Genomic DNA, 24,079 nt, shown 5'->3' on the forward strand with positions numbered 1-24,079 from the left:
ACTGGAGTTATTTCTAAGAACAGGAAGGAAATGCAAAGATAAATGTATACTTTTTAGCCCTAGGTAAGATAAAATGAGCTGCTAATAAGACACAAGTTTCCAGCTTCAGAGATCCAGGATACGTGTGTACAGAATCACACACACACACACACACACACACATTTGGTGACCATATTGTTATGCAGAGAATTCTGTGCTGCTGTGCTTAATCTGCAAATCTATTTCTAAACTGATCTTCCATTTTCAACATTTCCCCCTCTTGACATTACAGTATTTGGCTCTCCAGAATTCAATAGTAAAACTATTTCAGAAAATAGTTTGATCTGATGGGTAATAAAAATAGGCAAAATAGATTCGTATTTCATGCTTTTGAAACAACATGCCAAATGGGAACCAGTGCATATATCCTGCCCAGAAATATGTGCCTGTTTTTGCCTCTTGAGCACATACATTTTGAGCAGAGGAAATAAGGAGTTTCCAGTTACAGACATTATACAGTAAATATAAATGGAGGCTCTAATTTAAAAAAAAACCCTTTTCTTTGTATTGAACTGTGAACAAATCTATGCAATGTCCACACCTTTTGCAACTTACAGTAAATGTTGGATTTTGGAAATACAGAGTAGGGATTCAAGTCACCAACCATTTCTTTCTATGGGCCTAACTAACATATGTGCTGATCTGTTCTTTCAATATATCTCTCATTTCTATTATAGCTAAGTTTGAACACTGTCAAGTACTGCTAGCTGAAAAAGGGAGAACAACAGTGCTGATGCGAAAGAGGCCTAAATACAGGTAATCCTCGACTTACAACAGCTCATTTAGTGACCATTGAAAGTTACAATGGCATTAAAAAAAGTGATTTATGACCATTTTTCACAGTTACAACCTTTGTAGCATTCCCAGGATCATGGGATCAAAATTCAGATGCTTGGCAACTGGTTCACACTTATGACAGTTGCTGCATCCCAGGGTGGTGTGATCCCCTTTTTGTGACCTTCTGACAAGCAAAGTCAACGAGGAAGCCAGATTCCTTTAACAACTGTGTTACCAATTTAACACCTGCAGTGATACACTTTAACAACTGTGGCAAGAAAGGTTGCAAAATGGGGCAAAACTCGCTTAACAAACATCTCACTTAACAACAGAAACTTTGGGCTCAACTGTGGTCATAAATTGAGGACTACCTGTACCGCAAAGCAAAGCAAATGTTCGTAAACAGGATCACGGAAGAAAACCGAATGGTTCAATTTTGAACTTATAGGGATTTAGCAATTAGCAATTCAAAACGAGCCATCTAGTTAGTCTTGCCTTGCCATCTTCGTTTTATTTTATTTTTTTTACACATGAGAAAAAAATAATGAAACGCAAGTGAACTACAAGTGGAAGATGGCTTTGTAAAACTCTGTGAACCTTATACCTCCCAAACCTGAAATTATTCTTTCATTACGTCTGTGGAGATTCTCAGTCATCCAGGTCACAGTTTTCCTCAAAGGTGCTTTTTCAAAAGGCAACTGGATTGTCTTTTCCTTGAGGAAAAAGAAGAAAACGTTTTGTTTCTTCCTCAAGAAAAAGTCTTTATTTTTCTTCAAGGAAAAAACAATCCAGTGGCCTTTTGAAAAGAAAAAAAAGTACCTTTGAGTATTCATTCATTGGTAAAATATCAATCTTGTTTTCTTTCCGATAACTAAGATGTTCTGATATTTTTCAGCTCTTGGTTTTTGTTTTTTTAACAAATGGCAGTTGCTCCAAAGCCACAGTTTTACTATACAGTTGTGAGTTTCACCAAAGGTGGACAGCTTGTGCATTTATTTAGAAGGCCGCTGTGGCTTATTTATGCAACCGCATTCAAGATTAAAACAGGATCAGTAAGCACGTTACTCGAATCTGTCCAGGATTCTGTAATAGCATAGCTGAGCCTGCAAGGGGGCATACTTGGATTTTTAAATGACTGGGTTCTTTGTCAGTCGGACAGGAATGTGAGGGGCAAAAGAAAAGTGAGATGGCATTTCCTTTCCTCACTGAGAAAAATATTTCTTTCTTCAGACAATATAGCTGAATTACTCTATTTTGGCTTTGACCAAAATGCCTGCAGTTTGGTCTGCCAGGACAAGAATACTACTGAATAACTGTCTTTATTATACATTCTGGCAATTGAAATTAAATAAACACATTTTTTAAACAAAATCAGTAACTGCCTTGCTTTAATCTACTTCTTTCTTCCATGCACAGAAGTCCTGACTTCTGGCATTTCTCTTCCTATCCCATGTTTCCTGGAGAGCAGGGGGAAATCTCTACATTTTTAAACCATTGCATATCATAGTAACCTCTGGTTACTACAGAAAACAATATAAATTACAAAATATGTGGCCTATGTTTAATGGTAACATTTTCATAATATAGATATGCTTTCCCCCCCATGAAAATATCTCAACAATTGTTTGAAGAGGAATCAAAACCTACTAGCAGCATGGATTACTTCGTGGACCACAGACCCACTTCAGATTCAGAGAACCCAGTTAATCATAAATCCTGGCTCCTTTTCAATCCACAATCCATGCCTTGTTAAGACACTTGAGCTATGCCTACAATTGTGCAAGGAATGTAGAGACAGCATATCAACTATCAATAGTGTTTTTGTAAAACTTACAATCTTCTACTTCAGTGTTTCTCAACCTTAGCAACTTTTTAAGACATGTGGACTTCAACTCCCAGAATTCCCCAGCCAGACTTCCTGGCCAGAGAATTCTAGGAGTTGACGTCCACACGTCTTAAGAGTTGCTAAGGTCGAGTAACGCTATTTTACTTCTTCAATGGAACTGTTCACTCATCTCCCCAGAGCTGTTTCACATTTATATGTTTAACATATGATAACTGTATAATAGAAATGGGTGATTTTCATGCGTTAAGAGGCCGGTACAAAACTAACACCACAGTAAGACCTTTCATACTTATTCAGATCTGATGCTTTTCGATACAACCAGTTCATAATCACTTCCAAGTAATTTTCTAAGTAAGCTGAACCTGTAGCTGAATATAACTCAGTGATGAAATATCAGACAGTGTATATTAGAAGTGTGAATTTGAATCAAATTTGAATTTGATCTTCCTAGGTTTAACAATTCTTCTTACACTTCTCTCTTACGCTCCTAAACCAGTTTTCCCTGTCCTTTGTAGTCTCAAATCAACATCTCTTAGTGCTACACCACTGAAAAGATTAGCGTGGACTTACTATTGGAAATCCACATGCCACATGTTTATTTATGACTTATGTAATGATAAGTGTAGAAGTTTGTTGAGGAATGGAAAATTCATATGACCCAGGTCAGGGGTAGGCAACCTTGGCTCTTTTATGACTCATGGACTTCAACTCCCAGAATTCCTGAACCAGCCATGCTGAGGGGAAAGATAGGTTTCCAAGCTGAGCCATGCTGGCTCAGGAATTCTGGGAGTTGAAGTCCATGAGTCATAGAAGAGCCGAGGGTGCCTACCCCTGACCCAGGTGATAAGATGATAACTGCAGTCAGTCAGTTACTCAGCTGGCTGAGCAGAAATGACTCTAAAGAGAGATACACTTAAGACCCGCTGAATTAAAAAAAACACAACACCTTAGCTTGTCCATTTAAACACAGCTTCATTCAGGTTTCAAAATACAGGCAGTCCTCGACTTACCACAGTTTGTTTAGTGACCATTCGAAGTTACAGTGGTACTGAAAACAATGACTTAGGGCCATTTTTCACACCTACGACCGTTGTAGCATCCCCTTAGTCAAGCAAAGTCAATGGGAAAACCAGACTCATTTAACAACCGGGTTACTAACTTAAGAACTGCAGCGATTCACTTCGGAAGTATGGCGTGAAAAGGCGTAAAATGGGGCAAAATTCATTTAAGCAATGGGTCACTTAGCAACCAAAATGTTGGGCTCAATTATCACTGTAAGTCGAGGACTACCCTTACCTTCTTCCTGAGCACATTACCACCAAATCAGTGGCACTTTAGTCAAAGTGGGTAACAGAACAAAAACAAGAGTCTGATCAGTGGAAACTTTTGAGTTGTAGGAAACACGAATCACATTCAGAGGCCCACATTCGCTGAATTTCTCCTCATCCGAATGTTCTGTAACATGCCATCCACAGCTCTCTTCTCTCTCTCTCCTTTTCCTTTCATCTAACCTCTTTCCACCTGTCCCACATCCTTCAACCTTCTCCTGCCTGTTTATCCAACTGTTACACATCTGCCTCCGTCACTTGCACCCAAACCATGTCTCCTCTCCGGCTGTTACTTTCCTTCTGCCGCTAGCTTGCCTTCCCATCCTGGAACTGCTAATACCAACAAAAACCTGAAGCCTTTTTTTTTTTTTTTTTTGCTGTGCGTCGAGACCGTGGACCTTTCCTATGCCATTAGGGAGAGTGGCACGCCTGGGCCAGCCTGGCATGCGAAACCTTACTACGAGCCAGAAGCAGCGTATTAGGTGGGAAAGGCCACGTGATGAGGGAAAGAAGGAAGAAATGCAGGGCAGCGGGCTCTTCTCCACTTAACATTGCACGTTTCACTGGATGAGTGGGGCTGAGCGGTCATTGGTCACCGTACGTTTCAGCTTCACGTGAGCAAAGGGATTGATCCTGCAAGGGGAGAGGAGAGAGGCAGAGTGAGATGGGTAGGCCCAGGTTTCAGAGAGCTTTCTGAAGCTGAAAAGATAATACTGCTAGCCTTAAGGTCAACCTTCCCCAACCTAGTGGCTTCCAGATTGATTAAATTCCACCCCCACCCCCTATCATTCCTAATCAGCAGGTGTTGGGAGCTGACAATGTGTCTTGGAGAGGCTGCCGCAGACACAGACTAATGCAACAAAATCATTAACAAAAAGCCAGAATGGGGCAGAATAGCCTGTATCCTATCAGACGAAGGGATTTCTGTAAAGCTCCCCACATTTTATTTGTTTATTTGGCTTTCTCTTCAATTCACCAGCGTTAGAATTGTTGCACAGCATAGTTTTTTTTAATAAATAAATAAATGTTTCAAACATAAAGCACTAAACAGCTTGATGGCCAAAAGACCAGTAAAACTGGCCTAGATCAGTGGTTCTCAACTTGTGGCCCACAGACCCCTGGGGGGCTGCAATGTTGTCACAGGGGGCCCGTGGAAGCTTGAAGAAATGTTATGATTTAAATCGTGAGTTAAATCTTGGGGGTCCGTGGCCACAAAAGGTATCTAAAGGGGATCCGTGTGAAGAAAAAGTTGAGAACCACTGGCCTTGAGGAATCATAAGGCCACTGGTTAATGTCTAAAGTTCCAGAGGCGGGGAATAATGCCTCCTTTATGACTTATAGACTTCAACTCCCCGAATTCCTGACCCAACGTAGCTGGCTCAGGAATTCTGGGAATTGAAGTCCACAAGTCATTAAAGGGTCATCATTCCCCACCACTGGAACAGTGAAGAAAAATGATTCCAGGAGAAACTCTGTCAGCAAGCAGTTCCCTGGCTGACCCCACTTTCCTGAAAAATCCTTTGCTTTATAGAGTAACCACTGCATGGTAGCACAGTGGTTAAAATGCAGTATTGCAGGCTAATTCTTCTGACTGCCAACTGCTAGCAGTTCAATCCTGACCAGCTCAAATTTGACTCAGCCTTCCATCCTTCTCCGGTCAGTAAAATGAGGACCCAGATGGTGGGGGGAGGGCAATATACTCTGTAAATATACTGCTCAGAGTGCTGCAAAGCACTGTGAAGAAGTATATAAGTGCTATTTCTATTTGTTTATTTGTTCAGTTTGTTTAACAACTGTTCAAAGTTACAAAAGTACTGAAGCCAGTACTTGCAGTTATGACCACTGCTGTATCTCTACAATCACATGGTCTGAATTTGGGCACTTTGCAACCGGTATGCATTTACGATGGAACAGCATTCTAAGACTGTGTGACTGCCATTTGTGATCTTCCTGGCCAACTTCCAACAAGCAAAATCAACGGGGGAAGCCAAACTCGCTTAATGACCGCCTGAACGACCCTCACGTGAATGATCGCTTGATTCATGTAATCGTTGTAGTGATTTGCTTAAAAACCGTGGCAAAAGAGGTTGTAAAGCTGGGAGCAACTCAACAACTGCCTTGCTTAACGTTAGAAATTCAGGTCCCACTTGTGGTCATATGACAAGGACTACCTCTGTTACAAAAAAAAGTGGGTTATGTATTTTGGGTACTTTTGCACAAGCATAATTTTCTCTCATTATAAAGCCTCTCAAATGCTTGTGTTACTTAACTGCTTGTAATAAAAACTACTAAAAACCAACCTACAGCTACAGTATAAAATCGGCACATTCAGGACAAAGGGTTTTAAGCTGGCCTTAGATCTGTAGTGCTGGCGTATTACTTTCACGTTCAATTTTTCGCCTAGGAAATACATTTTTGCACTTTCAGTGGTGAGTCATAAAACCAGAATTACGGAACTAGGACCCAATCACGTAAAGGTGAATTCTGTGTTCTAAAGCACAGATCCACAAGATAATGCCAGACCAGGGCCCACAAGAGATTCCACAAGTATGGAAGTGAGAGATAACGGGTGGTTTCTTACCTTGAAGGAGAGGCAGATGGACTTCCAAACTCATTTGCCAACTGGAAAAAAAGAAAAAAAACGCGCATTCATTTTCAACAGGGATCCTCTCTGTTCGTGCACAAAATCTAGGTTCTTGTACAGCGGACACTACCTACAGATGGCAATGGACAAATACGGATCCTTCCTTTCTTTCTTCCCTCCCTCCCTCCTTCCTTTTCTCATATTTCTCCATTTCTTCCTTTTTATTTATTTATTTAGATTTATATACAGCCCTTTCCCGAAGGACTCAGGGCGGTTTACAGGGCATTTAAAAAACAGTCAATACAAACGTTAAAACAAATTAAAAGAGATTAAATAGAACCCTGAGAAAATTAAAACCCAGTTAAAATTAAAATTAAAAATATTCTCAGCCTGGGCCAGAGAGCTCGAAGAGCCAGGTCTTCAGGTCCCGGCGGAATGAACGGAGGTTGGGGGCAGTCCTAAGCTCCGCAGGCAGCTGGTTCCACAGGGCAGGCGCACTCACTGAGAAGGCCCTACCCCTGGGTGTTACCTACCGGCAGTCTTTAACCGGCGGCACCCTGAGGAGACCCTCCCTGTGGGAGCGCACTGGACGAAGGGAGCAGGTGTTCCCTCAAATATCCCGGACCCTCGCCATTTAGGGCTTTATAGGTCATCACCAGCACCTTGAATCTCACCCTCCCTTCCCTTCCTTCCACTCTCTTCCTTCCCTTCCCTTCCCTCCCCTCCCCTCCCTCCCTCCCTTCCTTCTTTCCTTCCTTTCTTGAAACTCACTTGTGACAGGTCAGGATTTAGCATGCTGTAAGGTCGTTGTCGAGGCGCACTGATACGGGCTGAAGGGCCAAACTGTAAATCATCTTCCCCATCGGGTCCAGCAGTTGGAGATCCAGCTCGATCCAAATTTCCGGTGCTGCTACTGTTCAACTTGCTAAGAAGGAAGCCACTAATGAGAGACAAAGGACAGGTGAGGATTTCTGCTAAGGGTTTCTCCCCCAATGCCTGCCTGTTTGAGACAACACACTGCTTCCTGAGGGAGTCTAAAGACTAGCTCCAAACCTTCCAGATATATTCCATTAATCCAACTCTTTTTGTCAGGGGAAACTGAATGTCAAGGCATGCGCCACTTTTAATTTAAGGGGGGGGCTGCCACAAAGAAGAGGGGGGAGGTCAGCCTATTCTCCAAAGCACCTGAAAGCAGGACAAGAAGCAATGGATGGAAACTAATCGAGGAGAGAAGCAACCTGGAACTAAGGAGAAACTTCCTGACTGTTAGAACAATTAACCAGTGGAACGACCTGCCTCCAGAAGCTGTGAATGCTCCAACACTGGAAGTTTTTAAGAAGAGACTGGAGAACCATTTGTCTGAAATGGTATAGGGTTTCCTGCCTGAGCAGGGGGTTGGACTAGATGACCTCCAGGGTCTCTTCCAACTCTGTTATTCTGTTAACATGGAAAGGAAAAGGAGCTTTTCCATCTTCTGGATCAACCCATACAGCAGGCACTGATTGATCCTGCAGCCAGTGGGAGGGCCATGTGGACTGCGATAGCAAAGGATGGAGGTATCCTATGCCCATGTGATATATATTGCCTCTGCAGTCCTTGAGTTATGACCATTATGCAGCCTCCCCATCACAGTTGTTGACTCATCACAGTCCTAAAAAAGGTCGATCATGTGGCTGACCTGGTTTTATGACCTTTTCTGTGGCAGTTGCTAAGCGAATTACTGTGGTTGTCAAGCAAATCCGTGGTCATTAAGCGAACCCATGGTTCACCATGGGTGAGGCTTTGTCAAAAACAGGAAGCAAAAAGCACTGATGTGACTGTGAGACACTGCAAATGGCTGTACCCAGTGTGGTACAAGGTAAGTAACCCCAGGTAGGCCTGTTGGAACTTTGACCAATTGATAAGTAATCAGTCGTAAGTCGAGGACAACAAATTGCAAGACTGAGGTGCCAGGACTTACCTGCTGAGTAGTTTGTTAGCTCCTTCAGCTGAGGGAAAGGGTCGGGTGTAGGAAAATGGAAACCAACCTTTCCTGAAAATGTGAAAAACAGATATTTATTTTTATTTTATTTATTTTAATTCCATTTATATCCCGCCCTTCTCCGAAGACTCAGGGCGGCTTACAAGCTTAGCAGTAGCCTTCATTCTATGTATATGCCTGCTTGTTAGGGCTTTCACACACACCCCAAGCGGCATTATTACAAAGTCAGCTTAATTGCCCCCAACAATCTGGGTCCTCATTTTACCTACCTGGGAAGGATGGAAGGCTGAGTCAACCTTGAGCCTGGTGGGACGCGAACCTGCACTAATTGCAGGCAGCTGGTGTTACTTAAGGAGGCATTAGCCCACTGCTCCACCAAGGCTCTATATTTAAGACAGAAAGAATAGCACAAAACCACTTTTTTGTGTTCTCCCTTCATCTGAAGGAGGGGAAGCGTCAAATTGGACCCAGTGTTAAAGTTAAAAAAAAAGGAATAAAGTAATGAAAGGCGGAAAGCTAGAATTTAGGCAGTCTTTGTAAACCCAGAACTCTTACTCCCACTCTGCCTGAATTTTTACAGAGGAGAATCAAGGATAGTGGTTTGAATCTTGGACTAAGAGCAAAGAGAACTAGATTCAAATTCCTGCTCCACCACAGATTTCACAAAGAACTTCGGGACCAGTTGCTAATTTTTCAGCTCAAACTATCTCAGAGGAAGTTATCATAAATAAATGGGTTTGGGATGATTGGATGTAGGGATAGGTTAATATCAAGTCACAATCTTGATTTAGAAACTACGGTAGGCTGGTTGCCAGAGCTTGCTCAGCCAAAACCAAAGCACATTCTGGCTTTAAGAGTAATGTGCGAACTCAGTCAAGTTTGCAATCACATCCACGTGACCCACCAGAGCGGGGAGAGAAGGGATGTTGCAGGACCCCTCCTCAGGCTGGATCCAGAAGAAGGGCCTTCTCTGTGGTGGCCCCTTCCCTTTGGAAACTCATCTCCATGGAAATTAGACTGGCCCCCACTTTGAGACTCTTTCACAAGACCCTGAAGACCTGGTTTTGCCAGTGGGCCTGGAGAACCCAGAGTGGGATGGAGCCCATCCAGTGGCATGTTTGATTGCTTGTTGTCACCGGGGGTGGGGTGGGTGGGAGGTATTGTTTTTACTCTTTTTAGATTGGATTTTCATTTTTGGTAAGCCGCCTAGAGTCACTGAAAGAAAATGGGCGGCCATATAACTTCTCTAAATAAGTAAATAACAATCACGTTGACTTTTTCATTTATTTTAGCCAGGACTGCCCACTGTGATTGGTGCTCTTTCTTATCCCCGGCAGCTATCTGGAATCCCTTAGCTGGAGAGCTGTGCCTCTTCTCCAATCTGATGGGACCCTCTCCCTTAATATTGGAACCCTTTTATCTAAATGCCATGACCCACATAATTGAGTTGCCCACCGCATCCCTGTAACTAGAGACACACTGATTGGAGAGATCCATCCTACGAATGGGAAAGAGAATACAAATAGTCCTCAAGTTACAATCGTAATGGCGCCTGACCATGAAGGTCATAAGTCATAACAGTTGCAAAAAACAACTGTATGACTTTTTGGCAGTGGTTGTTTAAGCAAACCGCCCTGGTCGTAAAGTGCCAAAAACTGGAAGTAACTAGCAGATTTAAGCAAAACTATTGTAAAATGCGATCAAGTGACCGCGGGACAGTGCAAATGGTCATAAATGAAGCTGTGCTGCTGAGCACCCAAAATGCAGTCACGTGACCACCTGACCCTTGGAATTTCAGATCTCGGTCGTAAGTCCCCGCCACTTTTTTTTTTTGAGTCTGTCATAATTTTAGTCAGTTGCTAAGTGACTGGTTGTAAACTGAGGACTAGCTGCAGTAATCTAGCTTTTCTAGGGCCAAAGGGGTAGAGAGGTTTACACTCACATCCTGGTTGCCTCGTTTTCCCCATAATGCCAGCCATCCCTCGCCTCAGTCACCAATAAAAGGATGACGTCTCCTTCTTGGAAGTTGAGAAGGGTGCTGTTCTCTCCGGCCGAATGTGAGAAGATTGCCTGGACTCTCGGACGCTCGGAACGTGGAGGCAGGATTGAAAGAGGATTAATGCGGGGCAGGGTCTTGTTCTCGACTGCGAGAAAGGGTGGGGAGAATAGGCGGAAATTAATGGCATTCCTGAGAGGTTGGGTATGTTTCTCCCCTGCTGTTTTCTGCTTAAGCGAAGTAAACATTCAAGCAATGTTTCTCAACCTTCACAACTTGAAGATGGAGTCAGAACGGGATGCAAATCAGAATCAATGCAGAATACCCACCTACAGTTGCCAGGCGAGTTTCCATCGACATCTTGCGTGGCATTGGCAGAGTGCAAGAGTAGCTGTCAGCAATCTTGATTTGTGAAGTGGGCTGGGTGGGGGTCAGACCTGAGGTGGTGGTGGTGAGGGACTCACTGACTGGCAGGTGATTGAAGTCACGGGATCCCCGCCCTCGGTGCAAATCACCATTTAGCAGCAATGTTCCTTCCTGGATTGAAGTCCGCTATAGGAGATAAGTTAGGAATGAATAAACGCAGGGCACTGATGACATCTCATACAGGTTTTCAAAAGCATCCCTTCTTCCTTTGTTTTTCCCCTGTAGAAGAAATGTGTCTTCCATGACCTAAAGGCCAGGAAGTCCCTCCTCATTCCTGCTCCAGGCCATATCAGAAGCTGCCATTTGGAAACCTCAATGGTTTTTAGAAACTCGAACCCAAACACTAAAAGCAAACGGAAAAGCTAACATCTTGTTTATCAGCCCTGACCCACAAACACTCACATGATTTTGTCCCAATTCTAAAGGCTCTTCCAGGGTCTTGGACACGAGGGGATCCATGGCTGGAGCAGAAATGCCAGCTGTGGTGTTGTTGGCTGTGAGCTTGACCAAAGCCAATGCCCGTTCAGGTAAACGAGTAGGTTGGGTGCACGACGTTTGCCAGATGGGCAGTCTGGCTGCCAACAGCTCCCGCACCTGTTACAAATGAGATGATGGTGGTCTGATCATCTTTTCAGCTAGCCAAGTTATACACTTTTATATATAAATATTTTATTAATTTTCTACTTTTACAATCATAAGAACTTAATAAACATCATGTTGTCCTAGGTCCATTAGTAATTCAGTGGTACATATTAACTTTTTCAATCTAGGCCCAATATTACACCATCCAATGCTTCCTCTCTTCTTCCAGTACTACACATTTTTCCACATTAGGCAAAAACAATTCTTATTGTTGTTAATACATATACAATTGAGTATCAACATCTTTGTTACATTTTCCTAATAATAATAATGTTGGTTTAAAATATCTTTTCTAACCAAAATATATCTTAATTGCATTTGCACTTAATATCCATTTGTTCAATTAATATCCTGTTTTTCTTGCTTTTTAAAAAGAAATTAATTTCCCATCAGTGTTCAAAATATCTCTTTCGTTTATAATTTCTCATAATAAGTTATATTTGGGTAACTAAAAGCTTCCCTTATTCAAACCCTCTTAGCATTTTCATATTTCCCTTCTCATACCAAAAAATATTCTAGTTATAAATCCTATCTTTCTAGTTATAATACTTCTATTTCTAACAATTATCTATTCTCATCCCAGTTCAAACATCTGATTAATAGTATAATATCCCATCTAATGGGTGAAAACCTCTATTTTTTCTTCAGTCTTACTCTAGCTTTCTTCCTTTGCCAACTAACTTTCCAAGTAATTGCATTTGAATCATCAAGTAATTCTTCCTCTATTTTTGTGTATATTGTTTAGAATAAGAAAGACAATTTGATTAAAGTATTTTTGGAAGGACACTCGGCCCATTGATATTCATTAAACAGCCTCCCTCCTTCTCCAATTTCCCACAATTGTCCTAACAGCTCTATCTTCCAATCAGCTCTTCTTTCTTATCCTCAAGTGTGTTCTGAGATCTTGACAGGTAAGATATCTTTTCCATTTCTGATATTATCACTACATCTTCTAATTCTTCATTTGTCTGAGTCTGTCTGTTAGATTCTTTCTTTAGGTCCTCCATCTTTGGATCTGTTTCCTCTGATTTTCCTTCTATTTTCTGGGTTGCTAGTTCCTTCTTTGTAGTCATTTTCTGAGTTTGCAGATTTAGATTAAAGAACTGTTCTTTTATCTCCTGTGTATTATTTTTAGTCTCATCATGAGCTAAGGTAATTGTCTCTTGTATTGATTTTAACGTAGAAAGAATTTCTTTCTGAAATTCATCAACATTTTCTTGTTGGTATATTAAGCTGGGGACTTTGGGGACAGATGTTAGGGATGGTTTTTACCATTTGAAGCTAAATATGGAACATCCATTTTATTTTTGTATGTAATCTTTATAGTCCAATCTATTTAGGGATTTAAAAAGTTTCAGTCAGTTGTCATTTGAACTCCCAATTATCCTGCTGGCCTATCAGTCCATCCTTAACTGTCCCCTCAGGAAATATAAGAAAAATTTGAATTTTTCAAATTTTTTCTGTCCAATGTAAAAGACATCCTTTCTGTCCAGAGGGGTGAAGAGCAATTAAAAATTGTTCATCAATCAAATTTCAAAGTTATATATGTGTGTTGCTTTCAAATTAATCTTGTAATTTTCTCTATTTCCCCCCAAGCAATTAATTAGCTGCTTTTGGGGCAATTTTTTGCCAGGAAAAAGTCTTAAAGTCATAAAGATAGGATAGGGTCTCACCCAGTTCCATCCATGTTGCTCAAAAGTTGCTGGTTAATGCTTCTTTTCTTCGGTTGTCAGAAGCTTCTGACTGGCCACACGAATGTAGCCAATCTTTCCCCGCCAATTGGCTTTCTTGATCAAACAGAAAGACTGCTGCCCTCCCGCAATCAACGAGGGTCCCCTCCTTCTCCGTCGCCTCTTCGGGGTGACTTTCGACCCTTTATAGCAGACATGTCAAACTCGTGATGTCACGTGACATCGCGCAACGTATCGGAGCTTTTTCGTAATTGCCGGCATTGGGGTGGGCGTGGTTTCCCAGTGACGTGTCTGGCCCATGGGCCGGCAGTTTGACACTCCTGCTTTATAGGGTCCCCAGCAGGGTGAAATTGAACACAGAAGACAGAGCCCCATCTTTCTGCGCTCGTTATGCCATGATGTCAAACTGGAAGTCAAGTTATACCCTTTCTGAGGGGTTTCTGGTGCTCTCTAAGTTTGATTGTTTTCTTGCAGACAACAATCAAGAAGTGAACAATAACCCAATCAAAGAACTGCCATATAAGCCAACAGTAAACAACCCAACCAAAAACCCACCAAGACCACTTCCACTAATACCTACAAAGCCACTGATATTTATTTATTTATTTATTTATTTATTTATTTATTTATTTATTTATTTGTTTTTATAAACCGCCCTTCTCCCGAGGGACTCGGGGCGGTGTACAGAATAAGGTAGGTATACAGAATGAACAATAGTGAAAAAAACAATAGTAAAAAACAAACTGGGACCCCAATTAGAGCTATCAGGCCAGGCCGGACTGCTGGAACAGGTAAGTTTTTAAGTCGCACCGGAAGGTGCGGAGGTCGGGGGCCATCCGGATTTCGGTTGGTAAGCTGTTCCAGAGGGCTGGCGCACCCACTGAGAATGCCCTCCCCCTGGGGGCCACCAGCCGACATTCCTTGAGCGGTGGCACCCTGAGGAGGCCCTCTCTGTGGGAGCACACAGGATGGTGGGGTGCTGACATTGGCAGAAGGTGCTCCCGTAGGTAGTCCGGACCCATGCCATGTAGGGCTTTGTATGTCATTGTTAGCACCTTGAACTTCACACGGAAGGCAACTGGAAGCCAGTGCAGCGCACGGAGGAGAGGTGTGATATGGGAGTATCGGGAGGCTCCCAAGAGTGTCCGTGCCGCTGCACTTTGCACCAGTTGAAGCTTCCGAGTGGATCTCAAGGGCAGCCCCATGTAGAGAGATATATAAAAAGAGAACAAAACCAACTCCCTACTACCACTGATGTTACCTAGTTTGGGTAATGAAATGTCTGCAAGAAAACAACCAAGCTCAGAGAGCACCAAGGACCCCCCATTTCAACCCTGAGCTACATTCTCCTTTATCTATACCAAGGCTTTTCCTTTTCATCCATTGTACCACTTTTAGGATATGGCAACATCTGAGGACCACCAGTCGCCTTGCAAGGTGTCAAAAACGTGATGACCAAAAAAAAAAAAAGGAAAAAAGTGATGTAGAGGTAGTCCTTGACTTACAACCGTTTGCTTAGTGACTGTTCGAAGTTACAATGGCACTGAAAAAAGTGCCCCCCAAGCCACAGCCGACCAAGACACCTGCCTGCCTGCTTGGCGGTGCTCTTCCTCCTGTCCGAGGTTTTCATTGTTGTGAGCATTTCTGTTGAGGATTGGCAGCGGGGGTGGGGTGGGGTGGGGGTGTTTGGTTTTTATTCCCCCCCATCTGCTGGGTGGTTGCAGCAGGTTTTGGTCACTTCACATGACCCTGGGACGCTGTGACCGTCATAAATATGAATCAGTTGCCAAGCATCTGAATGTAAATCACAAGACCCTGGAGATGCTGCAACATTCCAGCTGATCGGCGCTTCTTCTGGGCTTAGCAGAAGCGCCAGGATCAGTGCCGAGCTCCAGCTGGAGCCTGGTGCTGATTCTGGGGCTTCCGCTGAGCCCTGACAGCCCTGCAGCTCCAGCCATCTCCCGCTCAGGCTTGTGTGGTGCTGCCACCGGTTCAGCTCATTCCCCTTCCCCGCTACCACTTTTCTAGGATGGTCGTGTACCACCTGCCAGGGGCCAATGTACCACAGGTGGTACCCGTACCACTGGTTGAAAAGCCCAGCCTTTCTCTCTAAAACTTGCCAACAGCAGAAAATCCATTGAGCTCTGTTAATGAACAATTGCTTCCTAGTTTGAGGAATGAAGATGTTGTGTTGGGTTCTGCTTGCCTTTGATTCCAAGTGTTGACAGGAAGTTTAGCTGCACAGTCATATGGCCTGGAAACTTAGAGCAAGGAGTTAATGTATCCCTTCATTTAACACTCAGCTGAAAGATATGCTTGTGTGTGTAACTGAGACAACTATGGGAAGGGAATTTTAATGTATTAGTTAAACAGGTTTGCTGGGCTCCTGAGGAAAACTTTCCACTGAAGCTAGAATAAGTTTTGGGAAGGGATCCATTTGTGCTAATAGACAATCTCATTCCATGCAACAGGAGCTACAAGGGAGGATTTTACTTCAGCATTTCAGAAAGCAGGAAAAATTAAACCTGATGTAGTCTCAGTAATTATCACCACCCCTAGCAGAAAGTATCTGTGCCATTCACATTGAATGAACAAATGTCCTTGACACATCTAATTTTTTCTTTACTTTAGAGAAAGTCTGTATTTATTTCCCACCGTTCCCTCTAGAACAGGGGTGTCAAACTCAATTTCATTGAGAGCCACATCAGTATTGTGGTTGCCCTCGGGGGGCCGGGTGGGTATGGCCTGGGTGGACGTGGCCTACTGGGTGGGCACAGCTGGATTGCGTATGGCCTACTTGGGTGGGCATGGCCAGCTCTACATCATTGGCATCAAGGGTGCCTATGGGGGCCTGGGCAGGAGTGGGACAGATCTGGGAGTCTCTGGCAGAAGGAGGGTCTCTGGGCCAGGGCCAAGGCAGCGGGGACCGTTCCTTCACTGTTTCCAGGATGGCTTAGGGGGCCACATGAAACCACTTTGTGGGCCGGATCTGGCCCCCGGGCCTTGTGTTTGACATTTCTGCTCTAGAAGTTCAAGCAGCAATATGTATTTTTGGTTTTCCCTCTGGGAATCAAGAACACATCTTGGGATTCTCATGTTGCCTTCCCTCTTATTTGATTCCACAAATAGTCCTTGACCTATGACCGCAATTGCAACAAAAAATTCTGTTGTTAAACAAGGCAGTTATTAAGTGAGTTATAAACCATTTTAGAACCTATTTTGCCATGGTTGTTAAGTGAATCACTGCAGTTGTTAAGTGAATCAGGCAGTCATTAAGTGAATCCAGCTCCTCCTATTAACTTCACTTGCCAGAAGCTGGCTGGAAAGGTTGCAAATGGTGATCACATGACCCTGGGATGCTGCAGCCATTAAGAATATATGCCGGATGCAATTTTATCACTGTAACCATAGAGAAGCTGCAATGAGAACCAGTCATAAGTCATTTTTTCAGTCCTGCTGTAATTTTTGAACAGTCACTAAATGAATGGTTGTAAGTTGAAGAGCACTGGTTGAAGAGCAATGGGGAATTTTATACTTCCACATTGCAAGAAGAGGTATCCACGGGGATATTATCATAAAAGGCCGGATAGTGGTGACAACTAAAGTTTTTCTGATACCTCTCTTGCAAATATGGAACCACAACACACACAGGAGTCCTTGTTTCCAAGTTTTGCTGGAGGATGTCTAGGGCAGAGGTCCCCAACCTTTTGGGCACCAGGGACCGGTTCTGTGGAGAAAGGTTTTTTCCATGGACCGGAGAGTGTGTGGTTTTGTGTGCTGCCTGCATCCCATAGATGGGGCTTTGCTGGCATGCCATGGCCCAGTACCAGTCCACGGAGACTCCTGGTCTAGGGTGAATTTGAGCCCAAAGCATATGTTGGGAGGAGGGAGGGGAAGAGGGAAAAGAGAGGCAGCTCACCTTGCTGTGATAATTGCTGAAGTGCTTGGAAACAGCACACTGGCGGTCCACCAGAAACGAGTACCGGCGCCGTTCCTCCGTCAGAGCTGCTTTGTAGCCTTCTGCCACAAACCGATCCAGCTCGCTCTGCTTGGTGCTCATGATTTCCACATACTAAGGGAGAGAGAGAAAGAGAGAGAAAAAGAGAAAACACCTCCCAAATGATTCAGAGACAAGACAATGGCCATCTTGTTTAATCAAGAGCAATGCTTCATGGCAGGTAGTGTCCTCAGGGTTGGTCATGCAAGTCTAGATCAGTGTTTCTCAACCATAGCCATTTTAAGATGTGTGGACTTCAACTCCCAGAATACCCTAGCCAGCAATGACAGAAGAACAGCGCTGGTATTCTTAAAATGGTTATGGTTGGGAAACACTGGTCTAGATGTTGTCCACAATGGTGCAATCAAAACTCCCCCTGTTTTTAAGAAGATTGGACCTTAGATTAACAATGTTGGTCCAATATCACAACTTTCTTGACCACACCCTGAAGATACCCCCATTGTATAGAATCTGGGTACCCCAAACATCAATCTTCTTCAATCAGGAAACTTCCACCTGTGTGGAGACTACAACTCCCAGAATCCCAGCCAGCATGCCCCACATCTTTGGAGGCAGCAGGCTCAATAATGCCTACCTCTCAGAGACAAAATGATACAAACATATACTGGACCAATCTTGCCTATTGTGCTGCTCTTCCGGTGCATTGGGTTTAAATTCACAATATCTGCAGCAGAATTAAATGGTTTGGGTGGTATCAGCCTCTTTCTCTACACTTTTACTAAGAGGTAAGCCCTACTAATGTGCAGATATATAGGTGTGGAGCTCTAAATAACTTGTTTCAGCAAAGGGAAGCTCAACTTTGGCTGGAAATTAAATGGGACTTTTTCAAACTGTTCTCAAAAACGTCTGCATAGTTTTAAGAAGCCACCATGAGCTGAGTCTGACTCAAAGGCATCTTTACACTGGTATGTCTAAATAATTTGTGTATTTTACTCAGCAATCTTAATAAGAATTTTTGCTATTATCAATGTCAAGCCCCCTGACAGCAGGTTAAAATGTGCTTTATATAAGTAGAATATACCTATTATTATTGCTGTTATGATATTATTACTGTTTCATACACAATTCTGAATTCCTATTACAGCCTTTCCCACACCCCACCCCCTTATCTGCAATATTTTATTGGTCAACTCCTGCAATTTGTCCTAAAGGCCAAAACCAAAACATTCTATCTTATATTCAGATTTTTATGTTTACCAGACATAATTTCTCCCTATTTTTCTGTTCAAGCCTATACTGGATCCTTAGCACATTGCATGACTCACACATATCATTATCACCAGCATATGGTTTAACAACAAAAAAAAAAGAGTCCTTACATTCTCCGACATTCAGGGTCAAAGTGGCAGACTTTCAAGTTTTATTTACAAAAGCACAACTCCTTCCCTGGCAAAGAGATTCTGAAAAGCTCCTCAGAGCCCTAAGTAGGATTTTCTACAACTTTTAGATGCAGTATTCCAGATTATTATTGTAGACCAGCTATCACCGTTTAGGAAAAGTAGTCTGTCGTTTTCCAGATGCATTAGATTTCCCCACAATCTATGGCTGCTTTGTGCACAGATGATGAGTGGAAGCTGTGGTCCAAAACCCCAGAAGGCTGCAAAACCCCCTGGTTTCTGACACCATCCTTAAATGAGGGATCCTCTAACTCTCTAAGCTTGTTTTCTTGCAGACGTTTTTTTTACCCAAATTAGGTAACATCACCAGTTCACTCTGGAGCATCAGAAGCACCGATGACATTATCTAGTTTGGGTAATGAAACGTCTGCAAAAAAAATAAAATAATAACCAAGCTCAGAGAGCACCAAGGACCCTCCATTTCAACCCTGAGCTACAAATATTCTCCTTTATTGGTACCATCCTTAAAATTAAATAATTTAAAAAAGCATTCTCGGAAGACGCACCCTAAAAGGTTTCGCGGAGCCTCCGCATGTCCTGCATGTATCATCCCAATCACAAAAAATAAAAAAATAAAATAAAAAGGAAGAAAAGGCTCAGATTTGTGTTAAGTGCTAGATTCTCCATTATCAGCACCTTAGGCTGGCAGGCAGTGGGCAATCTCGGAAGATACGGGCAATAAAGGGTTATCCTGTGCCCCTTTCTTACTGCTCTCCTCGCCCCCCCCAGTTGAAGCAGGCCTTGATCCTGAAGTAATGGTTACTGTGGCAACAAGGTTGACAAAAGGAGCCCAAAGCTTGCTGTGGGGATTCCCAGGATGGGGAAGGGAGGAGGGGGGGAGGGAAGATAAATAGAGGATGCAGGGCCCAGAGTGAGTCAGGGAGCCAGGAGGAAACAGTGTGAATGGAGGATGAACGCTGTCAGCTTGCCAGCCTGGGCACACCCGGCACATACAAGCCCACACTGGTGAGTGGCCTACTTCCTGGTGTACGGCATTTGCAATACCGTGGAGTAGACCAAATTTCTGGCCTGCTTTTTGGGTTGTTGGGTGGTTTTGTGTGTGTGTGTGTGTGTGTGTGTGTGTGTTTTCTAGGACTGCATCCATCCCCTTTAAAGTTTGGAGCCGAACAGTTGAGGAGTTACTGTCTGTGATAAAATGGTGGTGCAAAAAGGAACACTACGGACACTTGCAGGGCTCCAGCAAAGCAAATACTCTATAAATCTTTAGCACAAGAACAGGGCCTATAAGTGTTCTGCATAAGAACAGGGCTTGAAAATGTTCTGCACAAGAACAGAGCTTGTAAATGGCTTGCACGAGAACAAGTGCCTGTTCAATGGACATTGTATGCAAAACTGTGTGTGCATTTGTGGGCAGGTGTGTAAAACAATCTGTGCATCAGGGTCATTTTTTTTCCTTTTTCACAGGTAGCCCCTCCGCAGAGCTTATCTCTTTAAGCTCCAAATGGCCACAGAATATTAAACCCTTTCAAGACCTCACTGTTCTTAGTGACCCCAATTTCAGGACCAGACAGCAACCCAAGGAGAAGGCAGTGACCCAGACGCACATAAGAAGGGGAGGGAGCAACAGCTGCCAGGTTTCATTTTTACACCGAAGAAGACAGCAATTCCTAATGCACAGCTGAGAGGAAGAGGCCGCTCTGAAAGTTTGCAGAAACCCAGTTGTTCAAGCATTTCCCCCCATACCATTTTTTTGCATCCAGATTGCATCAGTTTGCACGTTTAGTGCCAGGACAACGCAGGCCTCAAATTTTGTCAGAATTTAAAAATGCAGCATATCCTTTTAAGATGTCTTAACTAGATACAGGATACGACAAACCGATATTCTTTGTACATGCCTATAAGAGTATATTTGGGGGAAAATGTGCTTATGCGCTGTCTGGGTTTTAGCATCTAATAGCATTTATTTAGCATCTGTGGCTATTCAACTCTCTCTGCCGATTTATTTTCAGGGTCAACCCACTTCCTCTTGTAAGTTAGTGGTTATCATGTACACCGAAACTACTCATATAGGTAGTACTGCAATGGCTACTGTAAACCACAGTCCTCTGCACATGCCATTTGTAGAATTGCTTAGCATATCCCTATCTGGTGCTCTCCAGATGTGCTGGAATCATCCTATAGTTGTTAAGCAGCATGGCCTTTTTGGCTGATGGTTATAAGTACTGAAAGCAACACATCTGGTGATTGACAGGTTGAAGAAGGCGTACTTTTATGCTACTGTGTCATGCGTGTCCTCACTGCTGATCCATATTAATGGCTGCTCTTGTGTTGTGCAGGGAAATATGTGGTGTGAGCACGATGCATGAGCCTTGGTGGAGCAGTGGGCTGATGCCTCCTTAAGTAACACCAGCTGCCTGCAATTAGTGCAGGTTCGAGTCCCACCAGGCTCAAGGTTGACTCAGCCTTCCATCCTTCCGAGGTAGGTAAAATGAGGACCCAGATTGTTGGGGGCAATAAGCTGACTTTGTAATAATGCCGCTTGGGGTGTGTGTGTGAAAACCCTAATAAGCAGGCATATACATAGAATGAAGGCTACTGCTAAGCTTGTAAGCCGCCCTGAGTCTTCGGAGAAGGGCGGGATATAAATGGAATTAAAATAAAAAAATAAAAATAAAAGTGAGCCTACCGATACAAAGGAAAATGGTGTGGAATAAATAAAACCAAGCTATAGTCTGTAACACTAACAATTATTAATCAGAAATGGTGCTTTCAGTTGGCCTGGTTCACATGAACCCCACTGAACCATAAATGTGTTTGGTTTGGATTTGGTCCACTGCATTCTATGAAGGTAGCCATTTTGTTACTGTAAATCTGGTGTTTCTCAACCTCGGCCACTTTAAGACGTGTGGACTTCAATTCCCAGAACTCTCCAGCTAGTCATGACTAGCTGGGGAGTTCTGGGAATTGAAGTCCACAAATCTTAAAGTGGCTGAGGTTGAGAAGCACTGCTGTAAATCAGTTTATGAACTGACATAGCATCAGTTAGAAAAAGGTGGCCTATATTGATTTAAACAGGAGCCATTCCAGCCTTTGGAGATGCCAGAGATTGAATTAACCTCTAAGCTGATGAACCTGTCGACTTTTTTCTTGCCATAGCATGGAATGGTGTAAGGAAGAGCTATGCTGCTCACAGCTAGAATCATGTCATGGCCATAAAGTCATGAGTTCAACCATAACTTTCTTTGGTAGCAAGGCACAGGAAAACACAGCTGGATGTAATGCTCTACAGGTAGCCCTCAAGTTACCACCACAATTGAACCTACCCATTATGATTATTAGGGTTGTAAAGCAGATTGTTCACATGCCTGAAGCAATTTTACGGCTTTGGGGGGGAGGGGTTGTCAGTCATTAAGGGAACCCATTGTTTGCTATAGCAGAGTTTTGCCCCCAAACCAAAAGTTTTTAACACTTCAGCGAAATTGTCATAAGATCAGTGGTGGGATTCAGTCAGTTTGCACCGATTCAGCAGAACCAGTAGCTAATTATTTGTTGACTTCGGCGAACTGGCTGAAGCCCTAGCCAGGGGTAGGCAACCTCAGCTCTTTTATGACTCATGGACTTCAACTCCCAGTCAGGAATTCTGGGAGTTGAAGTTCATGAGTCATAAAAGAGCCAAGGTTGCCTACCCCTGCCCTAGCCCTTTTTCGCAAGGCCCAGCCCCAGAATGGACTTCCGGAAGCGACGTCCATGCAAAAAACCGGGTGTTCAACCAGTTGGTCAACGTATTTGAATCCCATCACTGCATAAGATGCGGTCACGTGACCACAGAATGTTGCAAATGACTGTAAGTGCAGCCACGTAGCTGAATCCCAGAAATGCGGCCACATCACTGGAGAGGGGGGGTCAACTGCCAGAACTTCAGATCCGGGTCATAAGTCTCCTTTTTCAGGTAGGCTGTAATTTCGAATGGTTGCTAAGCAACTGGTCGTAAGTACCTGTGTTGACATTTACAGGGCACAGCTTCTGATTCTCAATTTGGTGGTTAAAATAACAGTACAGATAATCCCTGAGTTACGAGCGTTCACTTAGCACCCGTTCGAAGTTATGCAATAAACATCCCTGAGCAAGTCCCCAAATTACAAATGCAGCACCATGGCAGTCGTTCTCCCTTACGAACGACTGCAGAGGCTCTGCAACATTCGCCCTATTCCCCCGCACCTGTTCCTCACAACTGCTCCCCCCTCCCATCCTGCCCTTCTGGACTCACTTTCCTTGAAAATATCTGTTTCCTCTCTGCTGCGGTTTGTTTGCCTTTGAGGGAGAGTTGACGGAAGCTCCTGGGTGCCATAATATGGCGCGAGTTCAGGCAGAGAATGGGTGTCTGAACTCTCACGAGATCACAGACCCCAGAAACTTTCATTCTCGGCACGAAAAAGTTTGCGGTACCTGTCTCCTGCTCCTCCCACCAGCTCCTTTCCGCCACCACTGGAACACTTTTCATCCAGACAGAGACCTGACGGAGACTGGAAGCTTTGTCTACATGCAAATGGGATGCTTGGAAACGGAGCTTCCATTTCCATTGCATGCTTCCGTTGCATGCAAACGGAGCTTCCAGTCTGTCATGTCTCTGTCAGATCTCTGGGTGAAAAGTGTTTGAGCGCCTAGAGCAGGGATAGGCAACCTCGACTCTTTTATGACTCATGGATGGCTCAGAAATTCTGGGAGTTTCAAGTCCATGAGTCATAAAAGAGCCGAGGTTGCCTACCCCTGGCCTAGGGGATGCTTGGAATGGAGCAATTTCCTCTTGCAATGTCATTCTCCCTTCCCTTCTCCTTCAAACCTACCTGCACTTCACGATCCCCATATTTCATTGGGTTTTTACTGTTCTGGCATTTCTTGCGCAGTTTCTTCAGCTCAGTCTGACACTTTTCGATTGATTCGGCTTTGGCACGATGCTCTGCTTGGTATTTCTTCAGAGTAGCCTAGAAGTTGGGGAAATGGGGTGAACAAGCTTTGAAGTTGTAGGGTACCCCATGGTTTACCCATCAAAGCACAGGTGTTTCCAAAATTACTGTTGAGATTTGAATCCTGTTTAACCAGAAGCAGATAATTCTGACTGCTATGTCTAGAGCAGGCATATCAAACTCGCGACGTATCATGACTTTTTCCCCATTGCTGGCAATGGGGAGGGCGCAGTTTCATCATGATGCATCCGGCCTGCAGGCCAACAGTTTGACATGCCTGGTCTAGAGACTGTTCAGAGTTACAACGGTGAAAAAAAGGCTTTGTGACCAATCCTCACACTTATGATACACAACATCCTTGGGTGACATGATTGTCATTTGTGACAAGGAGAGTTCATAGAGAATGAGAAAGTAAAATCCTAAATCAGG

General features: G+C 43.6%; 1 protein-coding gene across 1 annotated transcript in view; it reads right to left on the reverse strand.

Moving 5' to 3' along the window:
* Positions 1-3,598: 3,598 nt before the first annotated feature.
* LOC310648636 (BAR/IMD domain-containing adapter protein 2-like) overlaps positions 3,599-24,079 on the reverse strand; it is a gene marked incomplete at its 5' end in the record, with an annotated part of 31,532 nt that continues 11,051 nt past the window's right edge. Inside the window, 9 exons of the mRNA XM_083376587.1 lie at positions 3,599-4,623; positions 6,572-6,612; positions 7,346-7,514; positions 8,535-8,606; positions 10,498-10,699; positions 10,881-11,103; positions 11,380-11,571; positions 17,230-17,382; positions 23,531-23,668. Coding sequence (XP_083232713.1) covers positions 4,551-4,623; positions 6,572-6,612; positions 7,346-7,514; positions 8,535-8,606; positions 10,498-10,699; positions 10,881-11,103; positions 11,380-11,571; positions 17,230-17,382; positions 23,531-23,668 — 1,263 coding nt within the window. The 3' untranslated portion in view covers positions 3,599-4,550. The remainder of the gene's footprint in view (positions 4,624-6,571; positions 6,613-7,345; positions 7,515-8,534; positions 8,607-10,497; positions 10,700-10,880; positions 11,104-11,379; positions 11,572-17,229; positions 17,383-23,530; positions 23,669-24,079) is intronic.

This window comes from Vipera ursinii, assembly GCF_947247035.1.
Source record: "Vipera ursinii genome assembly, chromosome: Z".
Taxonomy (NCBI): Eukaryota; Metazoa; Chordata; class Lepidosauria; order Squamata; family Viperidae; genus Vipera; species Vipera ursinii.